Genomic DNA, 23,484 nt, shown 5'->3' on the forward strand with positions numbered 1-23,484 from the left:
CTCACCCAGCATTGAGAAAACGCCCCATGACACCCTCCTCTCTGCCAGCTCGCTCAGTCAATGGACAGTGCCTGGACATTTTAGGCAAGTTAACAATTGGGATCAGACTTGGAAGTCAGGTATGGCAACAGGACTTTGAAATTCTCAGAGGTGCTTGCCAGCCAGTCATTCTTGGTTTCGATTTTCTGCGGAAACGCCATGCCCTCCTTGACCTCAAACACAAAATGCTGCAACTTTGGGACATGAAAATTCCTCTCCTACCCAAAGGACATGAAGTGGCCGCCTGCTGTAATGTGTCTGTGCTAGCGCCCACTAAGATTCCAGCTATGAGTGAAACCCTCATCACAGCCTGTGTCAGCAGCCACACCTGCTTCTCCCATGCCAACTGACTACTGTGGTGTTCTCATGCCCAATCCATCGTGTGACATCATTGTGGCACATTCTCTTAGTGAGGTTCGAAATGGCACAACTGTTGTTCGAATCTTAAATCCCTCCAGGGATGACATTGAGCTGCATTCAGGTCAACACCTGGGTGAATTTCATTCGGCTTCATCTGTTGACATATCGGGTGAAGGGACATGTTGTGCAACCTCCCTTGTACATGATTTAGCTCCATCTGTCCAGATAAATGACAGCGATCTGTCACCTTCCCAAGTTCAGTCTCTGAAGTCATTGCTTCAGAAATACTCAGCAGTATTCAGTAAACACTTCGAGGACAGAGGTCACACGAGCATCATCAGGCATCAAATCCGCACCGGTGATGCCACACCAATTAAGCAGAGAGCCTACAGAGTGACACCAGAACAGAGAGCTGAAATACAGACTCAAGTTGAAAACCTGTTTAAAGCAGATGTCATTGAGGAAAGCTACAGTCCCTGGGCTGCGCCAGTTGTTTTGGTGCGCAAGAAGAATGGCACATGGCGTTTCTGCCTGGACTACAGAAAACTCAATGCAGTGACAATCAAGGATTCCCACCCTCTTCCAAGAGTCGACGATGCTTTATCGGGCTCTGCCTGGTTCTCCACAATGGACCTGCAACATGGCTATTGGCAAGTTGAGCTGGATGAGGAAGACCGCGAAAAGACAGCATTCACAACTGGTAGTGGCCTTTATCACTTTAAAGTTATGCCAATGGGTCTCACCAATGCTCCAGCGACATGCCAGCGCTTGATGGAAATGGTACTTCGAGGTCTCCCATGGAAAACCTGTCTAGTGTATTTGGATGATGTCCTCATCTACAGCCGCTCTTTTAGTGAACATCTCCAGCACCTGGAAGAAATTCTCTCCGGATTCCAGTCAAGTGGCCTGAAGCTGAATCCCTCAAAATGCTGTTTTGCCAGAGATCAGGTACAGTTTCTGGACCATGTTGTATCCAAAGACGGCATTCAGCCAGACCCGCGCAATGTGAAAAGTGTTCAAGACTGGCCTATTCCACGGTCAGCTACAGAAGTAAGAGCATTTCTTGGACTTTGTTCATATTACCGCAAGTTTATCAGAAGCTTTGCACATCACAATGTCCCCCTACATGCCCTCACAGAGAAGAATGCACCTTTTCAATGTCAGGATGCATTCACTTACCTGAAGCATGCACTTACAAACCCTCCAGTGGTTGCATTCCCTGACTTTACTGTGCCATTCTCTCTCTACACAGATGCTTCAGGCTCTGCTATTGGTGCTGTGCTTGCTCAGAGACAAGGGAATCAAGAAAAAGTGATTGCTTACGCTAGTCATGTCCTCACAAAAGCAGAAAGAAAATGGTCAACATATGATAGAGAACTCTGGGCCATTGTCTAGGCCGTGCGACATTTCCGCCACTATCTTTACAAACAGCCCTTTGTTATTGTCACTGACCACAAACCTCTCCTTGGTCTCAGAAAGATACCTATTGACAATGACAGAACTGGTCGTCGTGCACGCTGGGCTCTTGAACTTGATCCTTTTGAATGGACTGTAATTCACAAGGATGGCCACAGTCACCTCAATGCAGATGCAATGTCACGTCGCCCTGCTGACATCAGACCAGCAGAGCAGAGCACCTTCTCCAGTGCTCCCGGTAATCCACGCTCTGACAAGAGACATTCTAGTCTAAGTCCTGTAAGTCTGTCTAGTCCTGTCAGTTCTGTACATCACAGTCTCTGCAGTACTGATACACAGCCGGTTTGCTGTAACCTGACTGGAACACAGCCTCCTCCAACCTCCTCACAGTGTGTTTCACAGTCTGTCTTCTCCACATTTGTGCTTCAGCTCCCTGAAGATGATTTTAAAAAAGAACAACAGCAAGACTCCATACTGTCAGAGGTAATTAGCTGGAAAGTTAAAGGACAGAAACCACCATACTGGCGTATGAAAAAACGCACACTTGCTGAGAAGGCACTTTGGCACGAGTTCCACAGACTTACCTTTCATAATGGTGTACTCTGCCGTAAAGGTTTCAACCCATCCACAAAATCAGTGCTCCATCAAATGATGAACTGGTCATCTATCTGCTGATAAAGTCCTGAAACGTGCTCAGCAACGGTGCTATTGGCCCTTTATGTCACGTGACATCAAGATGTGGTGTAAGCAATTTACTCCATGTGATGCAAGACGGAGTCCCACACCTCATCGGAGAGCTCCAATGAGAACAACTGTTGCTACGGAGCCATTCCAGAAGGTCGCAGCGGACATACTTGAGCTCCCCATCACAAGTCGTGGAAACAGGTATGTGCTTGTTGTCCAAGATTATTTCTCCAAGTATGTCAACCTCTATGCCATCCCAGACCAGCGCTCCATAACAGTTGCAAAATGTCTGTTTGAAAACTTCGTCTGTGAACATGGCATCGTGACATGATGCTTCATACTGATCAGGGACGTCAGTTTGAGTCTGACCTGGTGAAACATCTGTGTGAACTGCTGGGCGTGCTGAAAACACGAACCAGCCCATATCATCCTCAGTGTGATGGCATGATTGAGAGGTTCAACAGGACACTTATTGATCAGTTAGCCAAGACACTTCTTCAACAGCCTGGTGAATGGGATGACTGCCTTAACCAAGTTGCTTTGGCTTACAATACCAATCCTCACTCCACAACAGGTTTCACACCATTCTTCCTCACACATGGTCATGAAGCCAGGATGCCTGCTGACATGCTGTTACCTAACAACACACCATCTATGTCTACTACGGGTTCTCCTGCTGACTATGTTGCACAATTGACGCAGAAACTTAAGTCCGCTTTCAGTTCGGCTGCATGGAACAGAGATCGGGCCCACAATCAGCAGAAACGACAGTATGACAAGAGTGTTAAGCACACTCCCTATGTTCCCGGAGACCTTGTCTGGTTAAATGACCCCACTACAGCAAAACAAAAACTTGCTCCTCACTGGAAAGGCCCATTTGAAATATTGGAGTGCCTTGGATCTGATGTGGATTCTCCTGGAGTGACATATAGGATTCACTACCTCCTGGATCAGGCTGATGAGTCCCAGATTGTCCACTACAACCGTCTCAGACCCTACCATGCTCCTGTGCCAGATCGTGGGCATGAGACACCTACATGTGACTCTTTGCAGCCTCAACTCCCTTGTTTGACTGCATTGTCAGGTGCTTTGCCCTTTAAGCCTTCAAAGTTGGCAGCCACAAAGAGCTACAACTTATCTGGCCACAGCAGTACTCCCTCATTGGCCCCTTCTACTGGCCAGCCCCAATCCCGCTCTCCCCTGATTCAGTCTTGGTCTGCCCCCCCCTCTGGCCCAGTACGCCAGTTTGACACTGTCCCCTCTTCCACTCCTCGAGGTGCTGGTTTTTTGCTACGCCCTGGAAAACGTCCAGTTAGGCCTCCCAGATTCCTTAAGGACTATGTTTTGAAGTGACACAGTTGCTTTGTTGTTTACAGTTGCTTGTTTGTTTACTTGATTGCTGTTGTATTTGATGTAAAACGGGGACGTTTCTTTTGTGGGAGGGGGAGGAAATGTAAGGTTTAGAAGTGGAGTTAATTCATATTTGAAAGGTCAATCAGTTAATCATTTACATACTTATGTTACACAATTATTAGTTACATATTTACATGTTTAACACAGTCAGGATATTCTGTTGAATGTCCCTTTCTGATTCCCTCACATTTACCTCAGTCTAAGTTCTCCCTTCTGATTGGTTAGTTCAGTCACGTGGAAGGTCCGATCGAGGAAGTGTTGTTGTTGTGAGGGGTGTTCAGTAAAGTACCGCATGAGAAAGTCATCCGTCTCCATCCTACTGTTTATTCTCATAAAGAGTGATCCACCACCACATACCGAACCCTCACGTTACATGAACTTTGATCTCCTGCATGTAAGTTGGACTAGCTACACTCCCATTTCTCACCCTCACATTCACACCTTTACAATCTGCTCCACATACTACTTCCTCCATTGGCACTGCATGCTGGCATTGGACATAAATCATGAGGTATGTCTTTTTTCAATTAAAATGTAATGTTACAATGTACACGGTCGTTCACATGCAGGAATGCTCAGACGCATGTGGCACTGAAATAACCTGCCATGCATATCCCCACCAGTTCAAATGTTTGTTTAAAGTGGCTATATGTAACTTTCAGTTTGTGTTGATTCTAGCGACCGCTTTAGACAAAAGTGTTTGTGTTTTTACCACACCTGCTCTCTTAAAGATCTTTTCTTTACAGTGCTGTATAACTCAGAAAATCAATAATTTACAATAAGAGAATAAGTTACAGATGCATCGTTGCATTTCAAGTGCTGCATACGGTAACTTAGCCTACTTTAGATGTATTGTGAGAACCCCAAGGACATTTTACACAAGTACAGGGGGACAAGGGAAAAGAAAATAGTAGGCCAACATGGACTAAAAGGAATAAAGAGTGTGCTAAATGGAAGGGGGACGTAATTTAATCTAGGCTACTGGCGTACAACCACATTGTGCATTGTAAAGTTTTTTTTATACCTGAGGGCCAATTCGGGGATGTTTTTTAATCATTTACAATCCGTAATTGTCTCCATCTGTAAAAAGCCCGACCGAGATTGACTCGGTTTCACCCGTCGTCTTTCACTTTCCCTTTTAGCTTTTAGTTGTTCGTCGTTTAATTTCCTTCTTTTCTGTGATGGCCCTGCCTCAGTATCAGCCATAATTACAACAGATAACTTCGAAAATAAAATTAAAATATAATTAGGCCAGATTCTACTTTCTCTAGACATTCGGTTCTCTAATAATTCTTATAATGCATTGGTAATAGTGTAGTCTATATCCTTGACGTTCCACTTCCGGGATTGCTCCGTTGCCGATGGAAAATCGCCAGATTTCACTCATTTAGGCCGGATATCCGTTGCCTTGGGCTTCCTTTGCGTTGGCATTTTAAACTCTGGTCAATTTATGAGGACTATGATTAACCTTTTCTCAGATCTCTGCAGGGTAAATCCAGACAGCTAGCTAGACTATCTGTCCAATCTGAGTTTTCTGTTGCATGACTAAAACAACTATTTTGCAGTGGGACCGCGGCTTTTCTCCGGTGCTTAGCACCGCCCAAGACGATTGTGATTGGTTTAAAGAAATGCTAATAAACGAGAGCACGTTGGGGCGGCCTCTAGCTCACCCAGGTTGAGTCCTGCAGCAGCATAGGTTCAAATCTGACCTGCTGCCCTTTGCTGTGTGTCATCCCCATCTCTCTCACCCTTTCCTGTCTTTCCCCTGTCACTATAGAATAAAGGGAAAAAATAATAAAAAAAAAAAAAGCACGTTTTCCTCCCATCCCTGAATGCTATGTGGAGTAGCCAGGCTCTCAGGAGTTTGTGTAACAGCTGACTGTTTCCATCTGTTTTCTTATCTCTCTTTCTCCGTGAAATGAAGCTGCTTTTAAGTGCGGTTGGAAATGTCGAGATCTTTAAACGATCTGACGGAAAACAATAATTGTTAAATATACTTGTGCCACATTGGGGGGTTAAAGAACACAACAGCATGTCACACAAATGGTACTATAAACATTTCACACTTAAGTTGCACATACGTTTATATTTATTTGTAATATTTCAACTAGGGATTGACTGATACAGGTTTTTCAAGGCTGATACCGATTCCGATTATTAGTAGTTAATGAAACCAATAACCGATATTTGGAACCAACATGCATATACAGTGAATATGAAAATCTTTAAGTCAAAATTAAGATTTTGGAATGTTACAAAATTCAAGATAGTGTTGTGTGCGGGACATTAAGTCAGACTCAGTGGTGAGTGAAACCAGAGCAGAGGGACAGACACTGAGCTGTAGTAACTTTATCGGTTATCAGGCAAATAAAACACTGATACAGATAATCTGCCAAAAAAAACGGCCCGATAATCGGTCTATCCCTTATTTCAACGGGGAATACCACTGACTTCAATCAAGGCTGAGAAGGTCAGAGTTTCCTGGGCCCTGGTCCTTCACAAAAGGAAAAACATTTTGTAAAATGGACGATTAACAAACATGTTGAACTGTTGTTCTGAAACTGATCTGGCAAGACTGAAAATGAGCAGCCCTGTTATGAAGTCATTCAGTCGTGCGTAAATGTTGAAAAGCACTTACTCACTCACTCCTAACTTGGGATGTATTTGTCTGTATAGCCATCTCTATAGCTTTAATGTCCGACGGAAACAGGGAAAGTATAATCTAGTTTAATAGCCTACTATGTTATAAATATTTTAGATTAAAGCACATTAAAGCATTACTCTGATGGCATTCAAGGAAAAGAAGTTGATAGACTCGATGATATATGTAAATGAAAAGCACACTATGCATACTGTTTATCAGGCCTAGTTTCCTAAAAGGTTTTCTATCTATAAGTCCATTAGCTGCTATTGTTTCTTCATAAACCACAGGAAGTCTTATTGGTAACAGTGCTTGTTATTGTAAGTGCAGCTAAGGTTGTCAGCACCACAGTCAAAGAAACGTTTCCCCAAAGGGACAATAAAGTATTTAGTATAATTGAATTGAGTCCAATGTTGTAATTTTTCAATGTCGTGTTTTTCGTTTTGGTGATCAGTTACTTTATCGTGTTCATATGTCACAATTTCATCCTACAAAATATGACTGTCAGACTATCTAGAGTCATAGTTTTGTCAACATGTTAATCGAACAGCAGTGTACATACAGTTTCTTGTTCTTTTACTGCAAATGTACCTCACATCCTGGTGTGTCACAAACACACACGTCTGTTGAGATATGTAAATATGTATGACATCTATATACACTTAATATACTAAAGTTCTCAAGTAAAACGCACACACCCACACAAATTCTTTGATACAATGTTGTGAGTAGATAAGGAAATTCTAATGGAGTGTGTGTTAATCAATGAATGTGCCATTCTGTCTGTGTGGTGTGTGTGTGTGTGTGTGTGTGTGTGGGGGGGGTGGTTCTTGCTCTCAACCAATCACAGAGATCAGTGATTAGCAAGCAAAACCAGGCAGAGGGGACGAACGAGACAGTCTGACTGAATCCACTCCAGCTGTCAGCACACAATTTTAGAAGGTAAGCAAGTGGTTTAATTTGTACTCCTCCATGTTTATTTGAAACTGCATTGAACCGAGTCTAATTTGGAAACTCACAGATGTACAACAAGACTTGCACTTTATTTAATCAATGTATTATATAACAATATCAGTTCATCAACCTTGATGAAGGTAGGGTACATGTTGCCATCTCAGCAGCCAATAGTTGCAGCATTTTAACAAAAAACTATATTAATCATAACTGCACTAAGAACTAGTGACCAAAAAAAAAAGATATAGCCTTACACATTTGAAATTCTTTATTAGAATAACCCCTTGAGATGTAGCATCTCGTTTTCGAGGGGGTCCTTGTTTTACACCATTTCAAATCCATTCATTCTGATGGTCCAAAAGAGAGCATGTTAGATATTTTTAAATATTGGTTCCGTTTTGCAGCTGTAGCACAGCAATTAAATATTTACACAGGGTTCGTACACCTTTTTCAAGGTCAAATTCAAGCATTTTTGAAGCACTTTCAAGGTCCATTTTAAAGATTTTTCCAGCACCTTACACCACCGTAAATTAAATACAATACATAGTCAAAATTATTATTTAGTGTTTTTATCACATTAAAAGAGATAATGCTATAAACCAGTCCCTCCAGGATTTTTCACGGGAGCTTTTGTAAAAAATTGCGATAAAAGTTGCGATGTCTTTTGTATGTTTGTTGCAATGAAGTTGCAGGAGACAGTGAAAGTTGTGATTCTTTTTTTTTTTTGTATAGTTCTTTAAAAATAAAAAGGAAACTTGTTTTGGGGAGAATAAAACTACTCTGAGCTGAGATTTCTTAGGAACCTTACCAAAAAGGCTCAGGATGCTACAAATGTTGGTGTAATATGAAAATGGCTGGTGGATTTAAGACAAAAAGTAATAATGTATTGAATGAATCAAATTTGAACATATGTGTCAGTGGCTTGTTGATCTTTACATTGTTAGTTAATTTCCTAACCTGGCCTGGGACACACATTCATACGGTTTGATAAAGCTCTTGGACTTGGACTTATCATTAACTTACAATAACAAGCGTAGCTGTCCTCAATTTACGTCATTGTGTCGTCTCATCTCTGGTTTTTCCTGCATCCACCCGTGTGTGTCTGTGACGTGTGTGTGTGTGTGTCTGTGTGTGTGTGCGCGTCAGTCACGGGGGGAACGGAGCAGCCCCACCTGCTGCAGAAAGCCGACACAGAAAGCCGACAGGATTGAAACAGCAGCAGCTTTCAGGGACTTCAGAGTGAAAAAAACGTTACAGCGTACATTGATGTTAAAATGTAAACAGGTGGGCAGGACGGTCTGAATGTTTTGCACGGTCTTTAGTTGTACGTTTTGTTGGTAAATGTGATGTTTGAGTCACACACGTCTCGCCTTGATGTCAGAAACATGGAAATGAATTTGACCCGTTCTCACTCCCTCTTGGTCATTGGCTCTCAGAGTGCATGTGGGACTGCTGGGATTGGTTGAAGTCGCGGGAAACTCCAGTTATTGGTCAAATTTGTGGAAAAGTTGCGGTGATTGGTCAAAATTGCGAGTCGCACCAAATTCACGGGGATTGGTTGAATTTGCGTGAATTGGCGCGATCGCGACATCGTGAAATCCTGGAGGGACTGGTTTATATGCCGTCAATGCCATCAAGAGCATGCCAAACCTGTAGGTGGCAGTGTAATGAGAAGCTCAAGCCCACGTTAGCCAATCAGAATCCTGAAAATAGCAAAAACAGCAACAAATCACTTCCTCTCTCTTCTCTTCCTCACTTCCTCGGCTGCCTAAACCTCCGTTTGTCTCAGTTTACATGCAAACGTGCAAACAAAGTTTTCCAAAATCTCCACTCTGGCCGGAGGTTTTAGAAGGCGAATTCTACGTTTGCGTGTAAACGAAGGGCACAAACGAAGAAAAATGTCTCCGTTTTTCAAAATAACCATGTACGTGTAAACAGGGCCTCAGTGAATGCCAATGTCGCTTTATGTCTACAGTATGAGTATTAATGCAGCTGCTTTCTAAAACATATGATTCTTGATTGTTTCAATCTAAAATCAAGGTGATGGTTCTTTAAATTAAATGGTTATTCAAAGTTGCTGATGTTTTCATGGAAAACTGTTTGTGTTTATCTGTGTGTTTATTGGTGTTAAATTGAACCTGCAGTCATATCAGGAGAGGAACTTGCTGTATAAAAGATAAGCTCCTTCTGTCCTGTGCAGATACCGTTTCAGAACATAAGTTATCTTCCACTGCATGCATGTGCAAACTGCTGATGCATGCTTGTTGCATCTCTCACTTAGACAAACATATTTCACTTGAAATATTGTAATTCAACCACACTACCTTAAATACTATAATCTACCTACTCTTCACAATTTCTGTGTCCTGAATGATAAAATTACGCTAAATATTTTACAAAAGCTAAATAATTGTTAGTTCTAGCTCTAATTAAGATGATGTTTCACTGTTCATGTCCAGTGGTGGAGGAAATACTGAATCTCAGTACTTAAAGGACAATTCCGGCGCAAAACGAACCTAGGGTTTAATAACGGATGTGTACCCACTCTGTCGTTCTCTGGGGTATGTTTTCATGCTAATTGATTGTGTTTGTAGCTTGAACAAAGCTAGCGCGGACCGCTGGTTAGCTTACTACGCTAGTATTCGGGGCACAGGGAAAGTAAAAACAAATCGCTATTTATACCACTTCAAAGGCTCAAAATATCACTAAACTTCAACGGTAGCATAGTGAGGGTCCCTACATGTTAATCGAAGCATTGAGAACTTTGTAAGTGTACCGACAGTTTATTGAACGAAGAGCTGCCGGAGCTCTGTGAAAGGGCTACGAGAGAGAGAGCTATGCCGCAACAGAGCCTCGTACGATGATGTTCGAATAGGCCACATCTCAGGCCACAGAATTTCCTACAAGACTTATTTTCTAACTTTCATGATCGTATCGTTCTGTGGGCATGAGGGACAAGATAGTCAGCAGTTTCAGGAAAAAGCATTGTGGTTAAAGGTTCCTGCAGGAGTGACTGAATAAGACCAGTATGTAACATGTGCCATGTTAATTATGTAATAAGAAGCAAAACCATGTTGTTTAACTTTGAATGTACACTGTCTCTCTCAGAAAATGGACACTTCCCGACTTCTCTTCCTCATCTTCATGGTGATAACTACATCTGAATATTCAGGTAGGGTACTCATTATGATGAAGAGTGCATTAATGATTTATGCAGCTGCAACCATGTGAAAAGTCCATTCCCATTGAACCACACTTGTGGGTGCAGTATATAGACTGCTGAGGCTGCACATGTAGAGTAAGTACCCACTTCAAAGCAAAAAAAGAAAATATTTGCAGCAGACAAGGCCAGAATGTAATGGATGTTATCCTGTCTGTATGTTTTGAAAAGTAATTTGTATTTATATTATGTATTAAAAGGATATGGTTGTAATAGTCTATTTAATTTCCTTATTGTCAACAAGTTCAACGAAAAGACCAAAACCAACAATGAATGTATCTGACCAGTACATCTTATTCGTCTGTGCCATAGAGCTCCATTGTTGTCCAGAAACTATTGAAAACACATCAATCAGACACATGTTCCTTCTTACCATGAAACCACACCACACATCCTACACACACCATCCTGCTGCTGGAAATACTTACTAGAGCACCAAATCCACAGCTGAAAACAGTTCTTATAGATGTACCATTTACTCCTGTTTGAATTACGTTTGCTAAAAACTACAGTGCCCAGCGTTTTTAGGATATTACTTAATTCATTTTTTTAATACATTTTTTGTGAAACTCTTTAATAATATATATTTAAGGTTTTATAGATTGAGGTTGAGTGCCACACAAGTATTGAGATGGCTAATACATTGTTGGTTGGTTCCTTGGTTCATGGGATTTGCTGTTAAAACAAATTTGAATAAAGCCAGCCTTATCCTTTAATACAGCATAAATCTAAATACGATAGCACTAAATATACTTATACATACTAATACAGTTTATCAGTTTAACAGTTTTTCTGTCTGTAACTACAAGTTATGTCACTATTTCTGTGAGGTCTGCCATAACTCGTTTTTCCTACCCTCTAATACTCATAGGAGCATTTTATAAGGGGGCGGCTGTGGCTCAGGTGGTAGAGTGGTCGCCTACCAATCGGAGCGTTGGTGGTTCAATCCCTGGCCCTGAACTCCGAATTGCTCCCAATGCTGCGCCATCGGTCTGTGAATGTGTGCGAATGTTTATCTGATTAGCAGGTGGCACCTTGTATGGCAGCCTCGGGCCACAGTACATGAATGTGTGTTCATGGTAAATGGTTCCTGTCCTATGTGAAAGCGCTCTGAGTAGTCGTTAAGACTAGAAAAGCGCAATATAAATACAAACCATTTACATAAATAAGCGCCCTTAGCAGTGGCAGGAAACAAGACCCACAGGAGCGTTGTCTGTCCTCATATCTAAACGTAACGGTTGCGGTTTTAGACATTTCGTTATTGCAAAATAAGGTAAGGTTAGGAATAGGCACAAAAAGTACTTTGTTAGGTGTAGAAAAAGAGTACATTTGTTACTTCACTTCCATGCGTACGTACTGTACATGACGTAATTACACACACAGAATGGAGAATGTGATTTAGTTTTATTTACGTTAAAGTTAAAATTACTCGCTGTTTACTTTTATTCATTTGTTCTGCATTAGTCATTCGTTCTGCATTAGTACTGAACCTATTCAAGATTTTTTTTTTTTACATAACCAGGAATTAATAATATTGTGTTTGTCACTTCATCACCATTATGTCTATCATAGTCTCTCACATTTTCAGGGACAGCCGAGCCCAAATGCCAAGTCTTGACCATCATGAAGCCGTCATACACACTGTTGGAAGGGGAGGCATTTTATTACGAGCCTGATGATGTTGGAAGCGACCTTTCTAATGAAAATATCGCATGGTACAAAAATGAGACTGAGAATATCCCCACTGACAACAACGAGACTGTACATTACCATGGTGAAGCACTCGTTTTCTTAAACCTCCTCCCTGAGAACTCTGGCAATTACACTGCCTGGTAAGGATACTTCTGTCTACACAAGGTTTTGTCAACTGAGTTCAAATTCATTATCTTTTGGTAACTCTATCTAATGATCTGTTAATACAGTCCCTGATCTGAATCACAGAAAACTATTGCTTCCTCTACAGGGAAAAAGAACCATCAGGAAAGTGTTACATATATAATGTGGAAGTTAACGTCGTCAAATCAAGCCATATGAAGAACTTCCTCTCCGGAGCAATCGCTAACTCACACACTGACAAAATGATCCCATGTCCAGATTATGTCAAGAAACCATGTAAAAAGTTGAATGGAAAATTCACGTGGAACAAGGTACGTTTGATTACAGTGGCACTAAAGTGTGATATAATAATCTATTGTTAAAATACATGTAGTAGTAGTATAGTAGTAGTAGAGAGCCAGCAGTTCTGTTAAGAGTTGCATGGACTCAAATGCAGAACACATGCTGAGCATGTAAGCTTTACTTACTGTAGTCAATGTTTGGAACAGCTGTGCTCTTCTTTATTCTTTGTTACGCCTACATCATTAGGGTTACTTTCTGAGTATACCAACTAGACACTATCTATTTTCCATGATAGTACCAAGTAAGTTGTTCTTCCTAGGAATCTTTGAGGAAATACCAGTTACCGATGGGCTTGTAGGAAATGGTTAACAAATGATGCTTCATTTAACATTGTTTTAGAAGGCAAATTGTATTAAAAAGTAATCAATAATTATACATTTTTATTACATTATTATTTAAGATATTTTGGGCTCTTACATGTACATTTAGCTGATATAGTATGCTAAATTGCACAACATTTACATTCAGAGTGATATCAGTTTTCTTTCTTTTTGTAAAACTATTCAGTTTATTCCAACATGCTATACTGACATGAACGCTAAGGAAATGATTGCCAAGGCCTCAAAACAGTGTAAAATCTTATTTTCCCCCCAAAAAATGCAGGACAACAAAACCCTTCAAGGTCACCATGAAGATGATCTTAGGATTCGTAATGCTAGCAAAGGTGACGAGGGCATCTACACGTGCATTTGTACCTGGACATACTACGGCAAGGAGTACAACTCGTCAGCCTCCAGGGAGCTGAAGTGTGAAGGTGAGAGATAAGTTTGGGTAGTTTGGGTAGTAAGAATCTAAATGAGTTTGAGACCTGTTAATTGATGACATATAGACCAGTCCCTCCAGGATTTTGCGGCCTTTTTTTGAGATTGTTACAGCCCAAAATGCCTGATTTTGTGGGAGCTTTTGTAAAAACAATTATGTAAATTTGTATGTTTGTTGCAATGAAGTTGCAGGAGACAGTGAAAGTTGCAAAAAAAGTTGCGATTTCCTTTTTTTGTATAGTTCTTTAAAAATAAAAAGGAAACTAGTAAGAATAAAACTACTCTGGGCTGAGATTTCCTAGTAACCTTACCAAAAAGGCTCAGGATGCTGCAAATGTTGGTATAATATGAAAATGGCTGGTTGATTTAAGACAAAAAGTAACAATGTATTGAATGAATCAAATTTGAACATATGTGTCAGTGGCTTGTTGATCTTTACATTGTTAATTAATTTCCTAACCTGGCCTGGGACACACATTCATATGGTTTGATAAAGTACTTATTGGACTTTAACTTATCATTGCACTTACAATAACGAGAGTAGCTGTCCTCAATTTAGGTCATCGTGTCATCTCATCTGCGGTTTTTCCTGCATCTACCGTTGTGTGTTTGTGTGTGTGCGTGTCAGTAGCAGGGGGATCTGTATGAGCAGCAGCCCCACCCCTGCCCGCTGCAGACAGCAGACAGAATAGAAACAGCAGCCACTGACATTAGAGTGAAAAAACTTTACAGCGTACATTGATGTTTAAATGTATACAAGTTGGCAGGGCGGTCTGAAATGTTTTGCACGGTCTTTCGCTGTACGTTTTGTTGGTAAATGTGAGATGTTCGAGTCTCGTCTTCATATCGGAAACCAGCGCTCTGGGATTGGTTGAGGTCAAATTTGCGGAAAAGTTGCAGTGATTGGTCAAAATTGCAAGTCACACCAAAGTCACGGTGATTGGTTGAATTTGCGTGAATTGGCGCGATCGTGACATCGCGAAATCCTGGAGGTACTGATAGACCAAAATCATCCATGGGTTTCCTAGCAGAGTGTTCATCCTCTAGCTAATGCTAAGACTTCAGTCAGATAATTTCACAGTTTTAAACAAACATTCTAAATGGACCCAAGTTGATTTCCTGACTGTATATGAATGGCATCAACTGACCCCAATGAGCAAAAAGTCGTCTAGAATATGTCTAAAAGACGTGATTTATGGACATCCAGAAGACGTCCTCTTGGGAGCCAGAATGAAAAAAATGTATACGTCTTTTTTGGACGTTGTATAGACGTCAATTCAAGATGTGTTAAAGACATAATTGTTAGACATATAGAAGACGTCCTCACAGGAGCCAGAATGAAAGTTTTTTATACGTCTTTTCTGGACAGCGAATAGACGTTAATAAAAGATGTGTTAAAGACCTGATTGTTGGAGATCTAGAAGACGTTTTCACGGGAGCCAGAATGAAAGTTTTTTATACGTCTTTTCTGGACGGTGTATAGACGTCAATTAAAAAATTTTATGTTGAGGCTGTGGGGGTGTTTTTGGCAGTTGTTCAATGTAACTAATAAAGTAATCTAACTTTGTTACTTTTAAAACCAAGTAATCTGTAAAGTAACTAAGTTACTTTTTCAAAGTAACTGTGGCAACACTGGTAGGCAGTGTGCAGAAATACTTCTTTAAAACTGTACATAGAAAATGATATCCCTCAGATGCACCTGTCCAAGACATTTTAGTAGCCATATTTACAATTGGAAATACCTGAAATCTTATCTATTAAAAATGACATTGTTTGAAATTAAGAGATAGCTTTCATCTTTAATGAGGTTCTCAGCAACATATTAACAGCTAATAAATTAAACATTCAATTATTCTAACATTCTTATAGTCAAGGTTGAAGGGACAGTTTACCCCAAAATCAAAATAAATATTTTTCCTGTAGTGCTAGTTATCATAGATTGTTTTGGTGTGAGTAGCCGCGTTTTGGAGATATCGGCCATAGAGATGCCTTTTTGATTAATTACAGATTTGTTGTGAGCAGTTTCATGTACAGCATACTAATTTGTAGTTCCAACATGAAACTACTTGCAAAAAAGTCTGCATGTAATCCTGAGTAATTGAGTCATGATTTCTGGAAAAGATATTATGAAAAAAACATTGCTGTTACGTTTTTCAACGTATTTTCAGTATCCTGGAGTCGATGTTGAACCTCCTCAGCCTGTGGATTAGGGCTGCACGATATTTTGTTTCATTGTCTACATCGCGATGTGTGTATGCACGATAGTCACATTGCAGGACGTTGCGATGTTGATGCTAAAACTTTTTTGCTGCTTGATAGAAAAGTAAACTTTCACCGTGCTACGGTGGCCCTGAAGTGCAAATCACAACAGCAAATAGAAAAACGCAACGCCAAATAGGAAAACAAAATGGCAAATAGGAAAACACAGCGGCAAATAGGAAAACACGACAGAAAATAGGGAAACACGACAGCAAATATGAAAACACTTCAACAAATCATAAAACACAACGGCAAATAGGAAAACACGACAGAAAATATGAAAACACGACAGCAAATATGAAAACACGAAAACACGACAGCAAATATGAAAACACGACGGCAAATATGAAAACACGAAAACACAACAGCAAATATGAAAACACGACAACAAATATGAAAACACGACAGCAAATAGGAAAACACGACAGCAAATATGAAAACACTTCAAGAAATTTTAAAACACAACGGCAGAGGACCGACCCTCCTGATTGGACAGACGGACTGTCTGTCTTTTAACAGGAAGGAGAGGTGAAAAACACAGAAACGTGCCTACTTTTAACAGAGAGACAGTCCGTCTGTCCAATCAGGAGGGTCCGTCCTCTGCTAGATAGGCCCTACCTTTTCCGGTAGAAGTTAATGCCGTTGTGTTTTATGATTTGTTGAAGTGTTTTCCTATTTGCTGTCTTGTTTTCCTATTTGCCGTTGTGTTTTATGATTTGCTGTTGCGTTTTTCTATTTGCTGTTGTGATTTGCACTTCAGGGCCACCGTACCATTCTCCTTTTACATGTTACCGGCGACCCTTCCTCTTTAAAACAGGTAGCCATGTGGGCAACGTGTGTATGTGACGTATGAGCCTAGATTGATAGTCTGTCCCAACTAACGTTACGGTTCGGAGCGGCAACGCTGGAAGCGTAACACTTAACTACAACAGCAGTCTGTGTCTGATATAACGTCATTTACACTGAGTAAAGTGTTCTTGGATACACAGTTTGTTGCTTGTGTGTGACATGCAGGCTCTGCGTGCACAGCAAACCACCAATCACAATCAATGTTGATGAATTTATCAAATAACCAAAGCAGGCCCCGCTAGTCGACCACAACCTGAAATTTAGAGGGAGCAACATGCATGCATTATTATTAATATGATTGACTTTAGCCTGGATTGATAGTATATGAATACAATGGTGTCACATCAGTCAACTAGTGTATTTCTACCTAATTTCCCCTCTCCAAAATCTCTTTAGAAGAGTAGTCACAGCGCGTACTTGCTTTGGTTGTTTGTAAAGCATTAAAGTTCAACAAAGATTATTTAGATTATTAGAAACTTTCCTTTTTTATTTTCTATGTAAATGCACTCCACTACGAAATCAGTATTATTAATTATTTATTATTTCCAAATAGAGCTATTTACTGTATGCCACCTTGCACAAATGTGTCTTTTTTTTCTTATCGCAGAAAAAAAAAAAATATCGCAATGTCAGTTTTTTTCCAATATCGTGCAGGCCTACTGTGGAGGGAGAAGAGGTGCTGTCTTGCAGTACAGGGACATGTAAAGTGGTCTGCCTTGGCACGGGAAATATGTTCTGTGCCCTTGCTTTCCCACTTTAAGACAGCAGCTGCAATAATAAAGAAAAATGTTTCTCAACAGTAACAAGTATCAAGGTCTGATTTAACCTAACCACTGTATATTCTTAATGGTTTGTTAAATCCCTTTGACATATAAAACACATGAAGTTATATCAGTAATATTATGGTGTAACATTTCAGTGCCTGAGCACACCCTGGTACAGTTACCTGTGGTAACATTAGCTACAATTACCCACACTAGAGACAGTTTAGAACTAATTTTACTGTTGGATAAAAATCTTTGCTCACAGTAAAAGTGACAACTTAGCTACGTCGTAGTTATAGGCCTGTTGGTACACAGTAGGACCCTATCGACGACTTTTTAAGTTAATGACTGCTCAATTCAAAACATTTGATAAAATATATTAACAAACTTCTTTAAAAGTCCTTTTAAAAACGAGGCCACAAAGACAACACCTGCCAGGTAGTCTGTCTGTCTGTGCTTCATTCAAACGGACCAACTTCATACTACAAACCCAGCTGAAGATTATAGCCAGCGTCAACGTCTATTCTCAACTACTTATGTCTGTTAGTCGACGTCTAGATTATGGCCTGACTGGACATCATTTATCAGTGTTATTTATCAACTAATTCTGGTTGTCAATGGACGTTCAAATCATGGCCTGGACGGACGGACGGGATTTCAACCTGTTTAGTACGTCCACAGACGTTGCTTGCTCAGTGAAGTTAACAAGGGGCCAGGCTGTTGCCTAGCAATGGAATTCCATTGAAAAGGTCTATAGACTGATTCAGCGAACGCTCTGATTTGTCATGGTGATGCGTCTGGCCCAAAGTTAACTTCCAGTCTAGCTGCATTTGTTTACCATTTAGCTAGGTTTTACTGGCGAATGTGGCACCGACTGCAAGCGCATGCAGTGAAAGTGAGACTGATGAGCAGACTGAAGTTGGGTCTGGGTTGTCGCACTGTTGGGTGCAACCTGACCTCAGGAACAAACGCAATCTCCAAAATAAAAATGTTTCAGTTTCCTAAAGAAGACAGGAGACGGCAAGCATGGATCACTGCTGTGCGAAGAGTTCAAGGATCTGTAGCACCCACTTTTGTTTCAGGTAACAAACTCATGTTAAGTGATAGCTAGCTGCCAGTAAAAAAAAAACTGCAACAGTTATAAATTACCTCACTAAATTGATTGTAGCTACCTAGCTAAACTGTAACGTTAGATCAATGCTACGGTGCCAGTGTTGTAACGTTAGTTGATACGCTTTAGCTACATTATGACTAGTATTGTGACACCCGTTTCCAATTACTTGACAGTGTTACATTACCCGAGTATTTTCTGTTGTGGTAATCTAAGAAAGATTACCCAAAACATAAGAGCAACATTGTTTTTCCATCAATGTACGCTATACAAATAAATAACCTAAAGTTACAGTAATTTAATTGCGCCAGTGTGCTGCCCTCTAGACCCAGTTTGTGTCTCATGTGATCATGGTTTTTAAGCAATATCACAAAAAGAGTGCACTTTTTTACACAGGAATGAACATGTACACAGGGATGTACAGTACATGTAACCATATGTATGGATTATGCCAGAAATGTATGATGCTTAGCAATGTACAGTATTGTGAACACTGTTTCCATCACTTGTTTTATTTAAGGTGCAACATCAGTGGACCTATGTCACCCAGATTATGTTCCATCAATATTTGCACACAAATAAGACATCCACGGGAAGCCAGGGTAGACAATCTCTAGTTGTGTCCATCGATTCACCTTCCATAGAGGTCACCCACTTCTGCTACTTGGGTGGAGTGATATGCTTTGCAGCACCTGAGAAGCCCCGAGCAGATCAGCAATGCTTCGCCTTTCTGAGAATATAGTTCCCAGTTTGTATACGGTTAGAAGATGGCTGTGTCTCATGTGACGTTGTTATTTGTACATGCTGTGACTATACAAATCACAACATCTAAATAGGAACATGTTGGCATTATTTTGTCACTTATTCGGAGCACTAGGCTAGTTGGAACCGATTACCTTCAGGATCTGTGCTAGGCTAAGCTACCGGTGGAACGCACGGAGATGAGAAGGGCTATGTATGGACTTATCTAACTGTGGGGGTTACGGTGAATAAGCCAAAGTCCCAATAAGTCGGCGTGTTCCTTTAACATTATGGTTAACTGGTGGATTTGTTGGAGACATGTGAACCATAACTTACCTTCAGGGCTTTATAAAGCTTCTTTGGTGACCCATCTGGATTTAGTGCGGGAAGACGAGGGGAGCTTGTAGCCGCATATTCTTGCAAGCCACTCTGGAGTCCATCCTGGACACACTGCTCCACAGTAACCAAAATCGTGCCCACATGACTACACACCTCTCCATTGTGGCGTAGATCCAGATAGACATTCAATTATCAAATGGATAAGTGGCAGTAATGAAAAAGCTGATCCAAATGCTATTGTCAAATGTACCGTTAACTAACTAACGTTATATACGCCATGCAGTTGCAATGCCCGCTTTGGACTTCGCCGGACTTTTTCGCAACAATCCAGGCGGAGTAGCGTTTAGAAAGTGTTTGACCTGCCTCGATTTCCCCGTAAACGACACAGGTATTTCCATTTTTGTAGGTTAGGATGCTTTTAACTTTTCCGTAACGAAAATAGTTGTAGGCATCCAAGCCGCGATAACGCCTCTCTTGTATATACACATTCGCCCTCAACTAGATATTCAAATATGTGTATCTGACCAACCTCCGGTAAATCCGACGTAGAGACAAAATGTTTTCTCATCATTTTGTCGAACGGGTCTGGTAGTGTAACTTTATCGCATTTGAGTTAGGCCACCTAACGCTTCTTTTCTTCAACTGGCAACCCCAAATAATACTGGCTAGACATAGTTTTAACTACAGTAACAAGCTAACGCAATTCACTTGTTGTTGTTGGCGGAAGTCTGCCGGAAGTGAAGTTTGGGCCATAGTAACGCACATGCGCAGTACCGTTTGTTTATGTTGTTACCGTTGAAAGCGTCTATACAATACAGAACACTAACATAACTCAGAACAAGGAGGTGAACAAGGCATTTGAAGCCATGCAGGCCTACATTCTCCCACCATACAAAGAAATTAGTATTTGATTGTACTGATAAATGTATGGACATTTGTGATTATATTCATTATATATATATTGATTATATAACTTTATCATTTGTGGGTATTCTAAGAATTGCATTGTTTCCTTTTGTCTTATTTGTGGCAGGTTTAGCAACCGCAAAAGCCACGTAATCCTTTTGAGAATTTGCCTGCAAGTGATTTTATTTTACCTTAGCATCTCATTCGTAAGCATAAGAGAACGGAAAGGCGGACTCATCATCGTTTTGTTTTTGCTTGCCTGCAGAAAAATTTGTCTACCGTGACTTAGTGATCATCGCTCCGAACAACAAGGAGCAGTTGGCCGATAAAGGTAGGAAAACTTCCCCTAATAACACCACAATGCTGTCATAACTGCAAATACAACAATTCCGGTACTGACTAAACCACTTACACCTTACATTTTCAGTGAGATATCTGTGAACTGTTAGAATTGTGCTGTATTTTTGTTTAATCAAACAAGAATTGTTAGTACTATGGTAAATGCCAATAGAGATTAAGGATAGACCGATTATTGGCCCTGGTTGATTATTGGGCCGTTTTTTGGAAGTTTGCAGATTATCTGTATTGGCGTTTTATTTGCCTGATAACCGATAATGTTAATTAATTAAGTGTCTGTCCCTCTGCTCCGGTTTCATATTAGAATATTCGTATTTAGAGGTTATACCAGAATAGGTTTATCTGGTTTAATTTTCACTAAACACCATATTTGTGTTTCACCTCTTTTCACCCTGTGTGTTGAGCTCTCTGTTTTAGCTACAGAGTGAGACATCTCACTTCGGTACCATCTTTGTTGGTAGTCGCACATGCGCAGTAAGTACTGCTAGCTTGTCAGAAGCAGAGTATGAGGGAGTACCAGTGCTAGCAGCTAGGTGAGCATTATAACGTGTGTTACAAAGTGACACATGTTCGTCACGGAAGTAAAGGCTGGACTACAATAGAGCAGTTTGGAGCAGTTTGTGAACAGTGTTTTCTCTGGAAGATGGTAAGTCCCTTTGGGGTGGACCTTGGGCTTTTTCACTTTGTACACCTATAATGTGCACAAAAAGATATATAACACAATAAAGGAAAGGGAAAAAGCCAAAAAGCACAATATGAGCATTTAAGATTATATGTATCAAATTTTGAGTGCACGACTATCCTGCTTACCCAGAAATATTCATAAATAATAGGGGTGTGCAAAAAAATAGATTCACATTTGAATCGCGATTCAAGCTCTACCGATTCAAAATCGATTCATAGAATTACAAAAATCAATTAATATTTTTTTTTTTAAGTATTTTTAAATTGTATGTCTACTGCAATCACATGGGAAAAGTAACTACATTTACAGACAGTGAATCGTTTTTTTTTTAATCGAGAATCGTTTTTTAATCGAAAATCGATTTTGAATCGAATCTTGAGCCTGAAAATCGATATCGAATCGTAACATTTTCTGAATCGTGCACCCCTAATAACTTGATGATGTGAAAACTTGTTCTACCAGGCGTTGGGATCAAGCTGAACTGCTCAGTTTTCTGTGGGACAACCAAGATAAGTGACTGCAGTGCTAGCTGGATGGTTGATGGAATCTCTTTCAACCAGAACAATGGATACAATCAAACCACCAAAACGTAAGCCTCATCAAAAGCAGAACTGCAGTTATTCAAGAAAAAAAATGTCACAACATGTGTGAAATGTGTGAAAAATTGTCACTACAAAAATGTGACCGTTATCATTTGTGTTATTCCACATTTTTGTAATACTAGTACAGTGCCCATTAAAAATGTGCCTGCTTGGAACGGGCCGATTGCTTGGCCTGCGGTATTGCTGCTTGTAGAATTCTTCAAAACCAAATTGTACCCCAAACCACTTAATATGCAACTCCATTAATATATCCTACTACTGACTTACTGTGTAGGCTACTTCTACATCAGAGGAAGAATGACATTGTACTACTATACAGTCCCTCCAGGATTTCGCGATCGCAACAATTCACGCAAATTCAACCAATTACCGTGAATTCAGTGTGACTCGCAATTTTGACCAATCACCGCAACTTTCCCACAAATTTGACCAATAACCGGAGTTTCCCGTGACTCCAACCAATCACAGCAGTCCCACGTGCCAGACTTAGCGTCAGTATGTGACTCTGAGAGCCACTGACCAAGCAGGAGTAAGAATGAGTTGACGTAACACACATGTCGCCAAATTCATTTCCATGTTTCTGACATGAAGGCGAGACGTGTGTGACTCAAACATCTCACATTTACCAACAAAACGTACATTTAAAGACCGTGCAAAACATTCAGACCGTCCTGCCAACCTGTTTACATTTTAACATCAATGTACGCAGTAATGTTTTTTCACTCTAAAGTCGCTGAAAGCTGCTGCTGTTTCAATCCTGTCGGCTCTCTGCAGCGGGTGGGGCTGCTGCTGAGTTCCCCCCCGTGACGCACGCACGCACGCACACACCACTTATTTGATAAGGGCCACCATTAAAGGGTTAGTTTTCCAAAATTACAATGGTCTAGTAATGCATCTATTTTACAATAATCTTTGACTTACGTTTTTATCTGAAAAAGTCTGCAGAATTGTTGACCAGAAATATGCCCAGAGATGCCCTGATATTTGATAGTAGTAATCTTTTTTTCTGGCGTTAAAATGTCTCTTTATTGTATTTTTGTGAATCTAAAGTTTATTCAAAAGTGAAGCAACATTGCTTCACTCTATCTTGGCCAGCGAGGCTAACCTAGAATAACTTAATTCCACAGCAGTGGCTGCAGCCAGAGCCCACAGTGGAAGCCCCCTCGCCCACCAGAGCCCATGTAGTCACTTAATACAAAGCATAT

General features: G+C 40.5%; 1 protein-coding gene across 3 annotated transcripts in view; it reads left to right on the forward strand.

The window, feature by feature from the left end:
• Positions 1–7,401: 7,401 nt before the first annotated feature.
• Positions 7,402–23,484, forward strand: part of LOC144525546 (interleukin-1 receptor type 1-like) — a 35,606-nt gene continuing 19,523 nt past the window's right edge. For 2 of the 3 annotated variants that reach the window (XM_078262469.1, XM_078262470.1), the window contains exons 1-7: positions 7,402–7,495; positions 10,616–10,679; positions 12,316–12,559; positions 12,691–12,874; positions 13,509–13,659; positions 20,901–20,966; positions 22,140–22,266. In XM_078262469.1, the coding sequence (XP_078118595.1) occupies positions 10,619–10,679; positions 12,316–12,559; positions 12,691–12,874; positions 13,509–13,659; positions 20,901–20,966; positions 22,140–22,266 (833 nt within the window). In that variant the 5' untranslated portion in view covers positions 7,402–7,495; positions 10,616–10,618. Of the gene's footprint in view, positions 7,496–10,615; positions 10,680–12,299; positions 12,560–12,690; positions 12,875–13,508; positions 13,660–20,900; positions 20,967–22,139; positions 22,267–23,484 lie in introns of those variants that run through there. The other variant, XM_078262471.1, reaches the window with a different exon arrangement.

This window comes from Sander vitreus, chromosome 11 (assembly GCF_031162955.1).
Source record: "Sander vitreus isolate 19-12246 chromosome 11, sanVit1, whole genome shotgun sequence".
In the NCBI taxonomy this organism is placed as follows: Eukaryota; Metazoa; Chordata; class Actinopteri; order Perciformes; family Percidae; genus Sander; species Sander vitreus.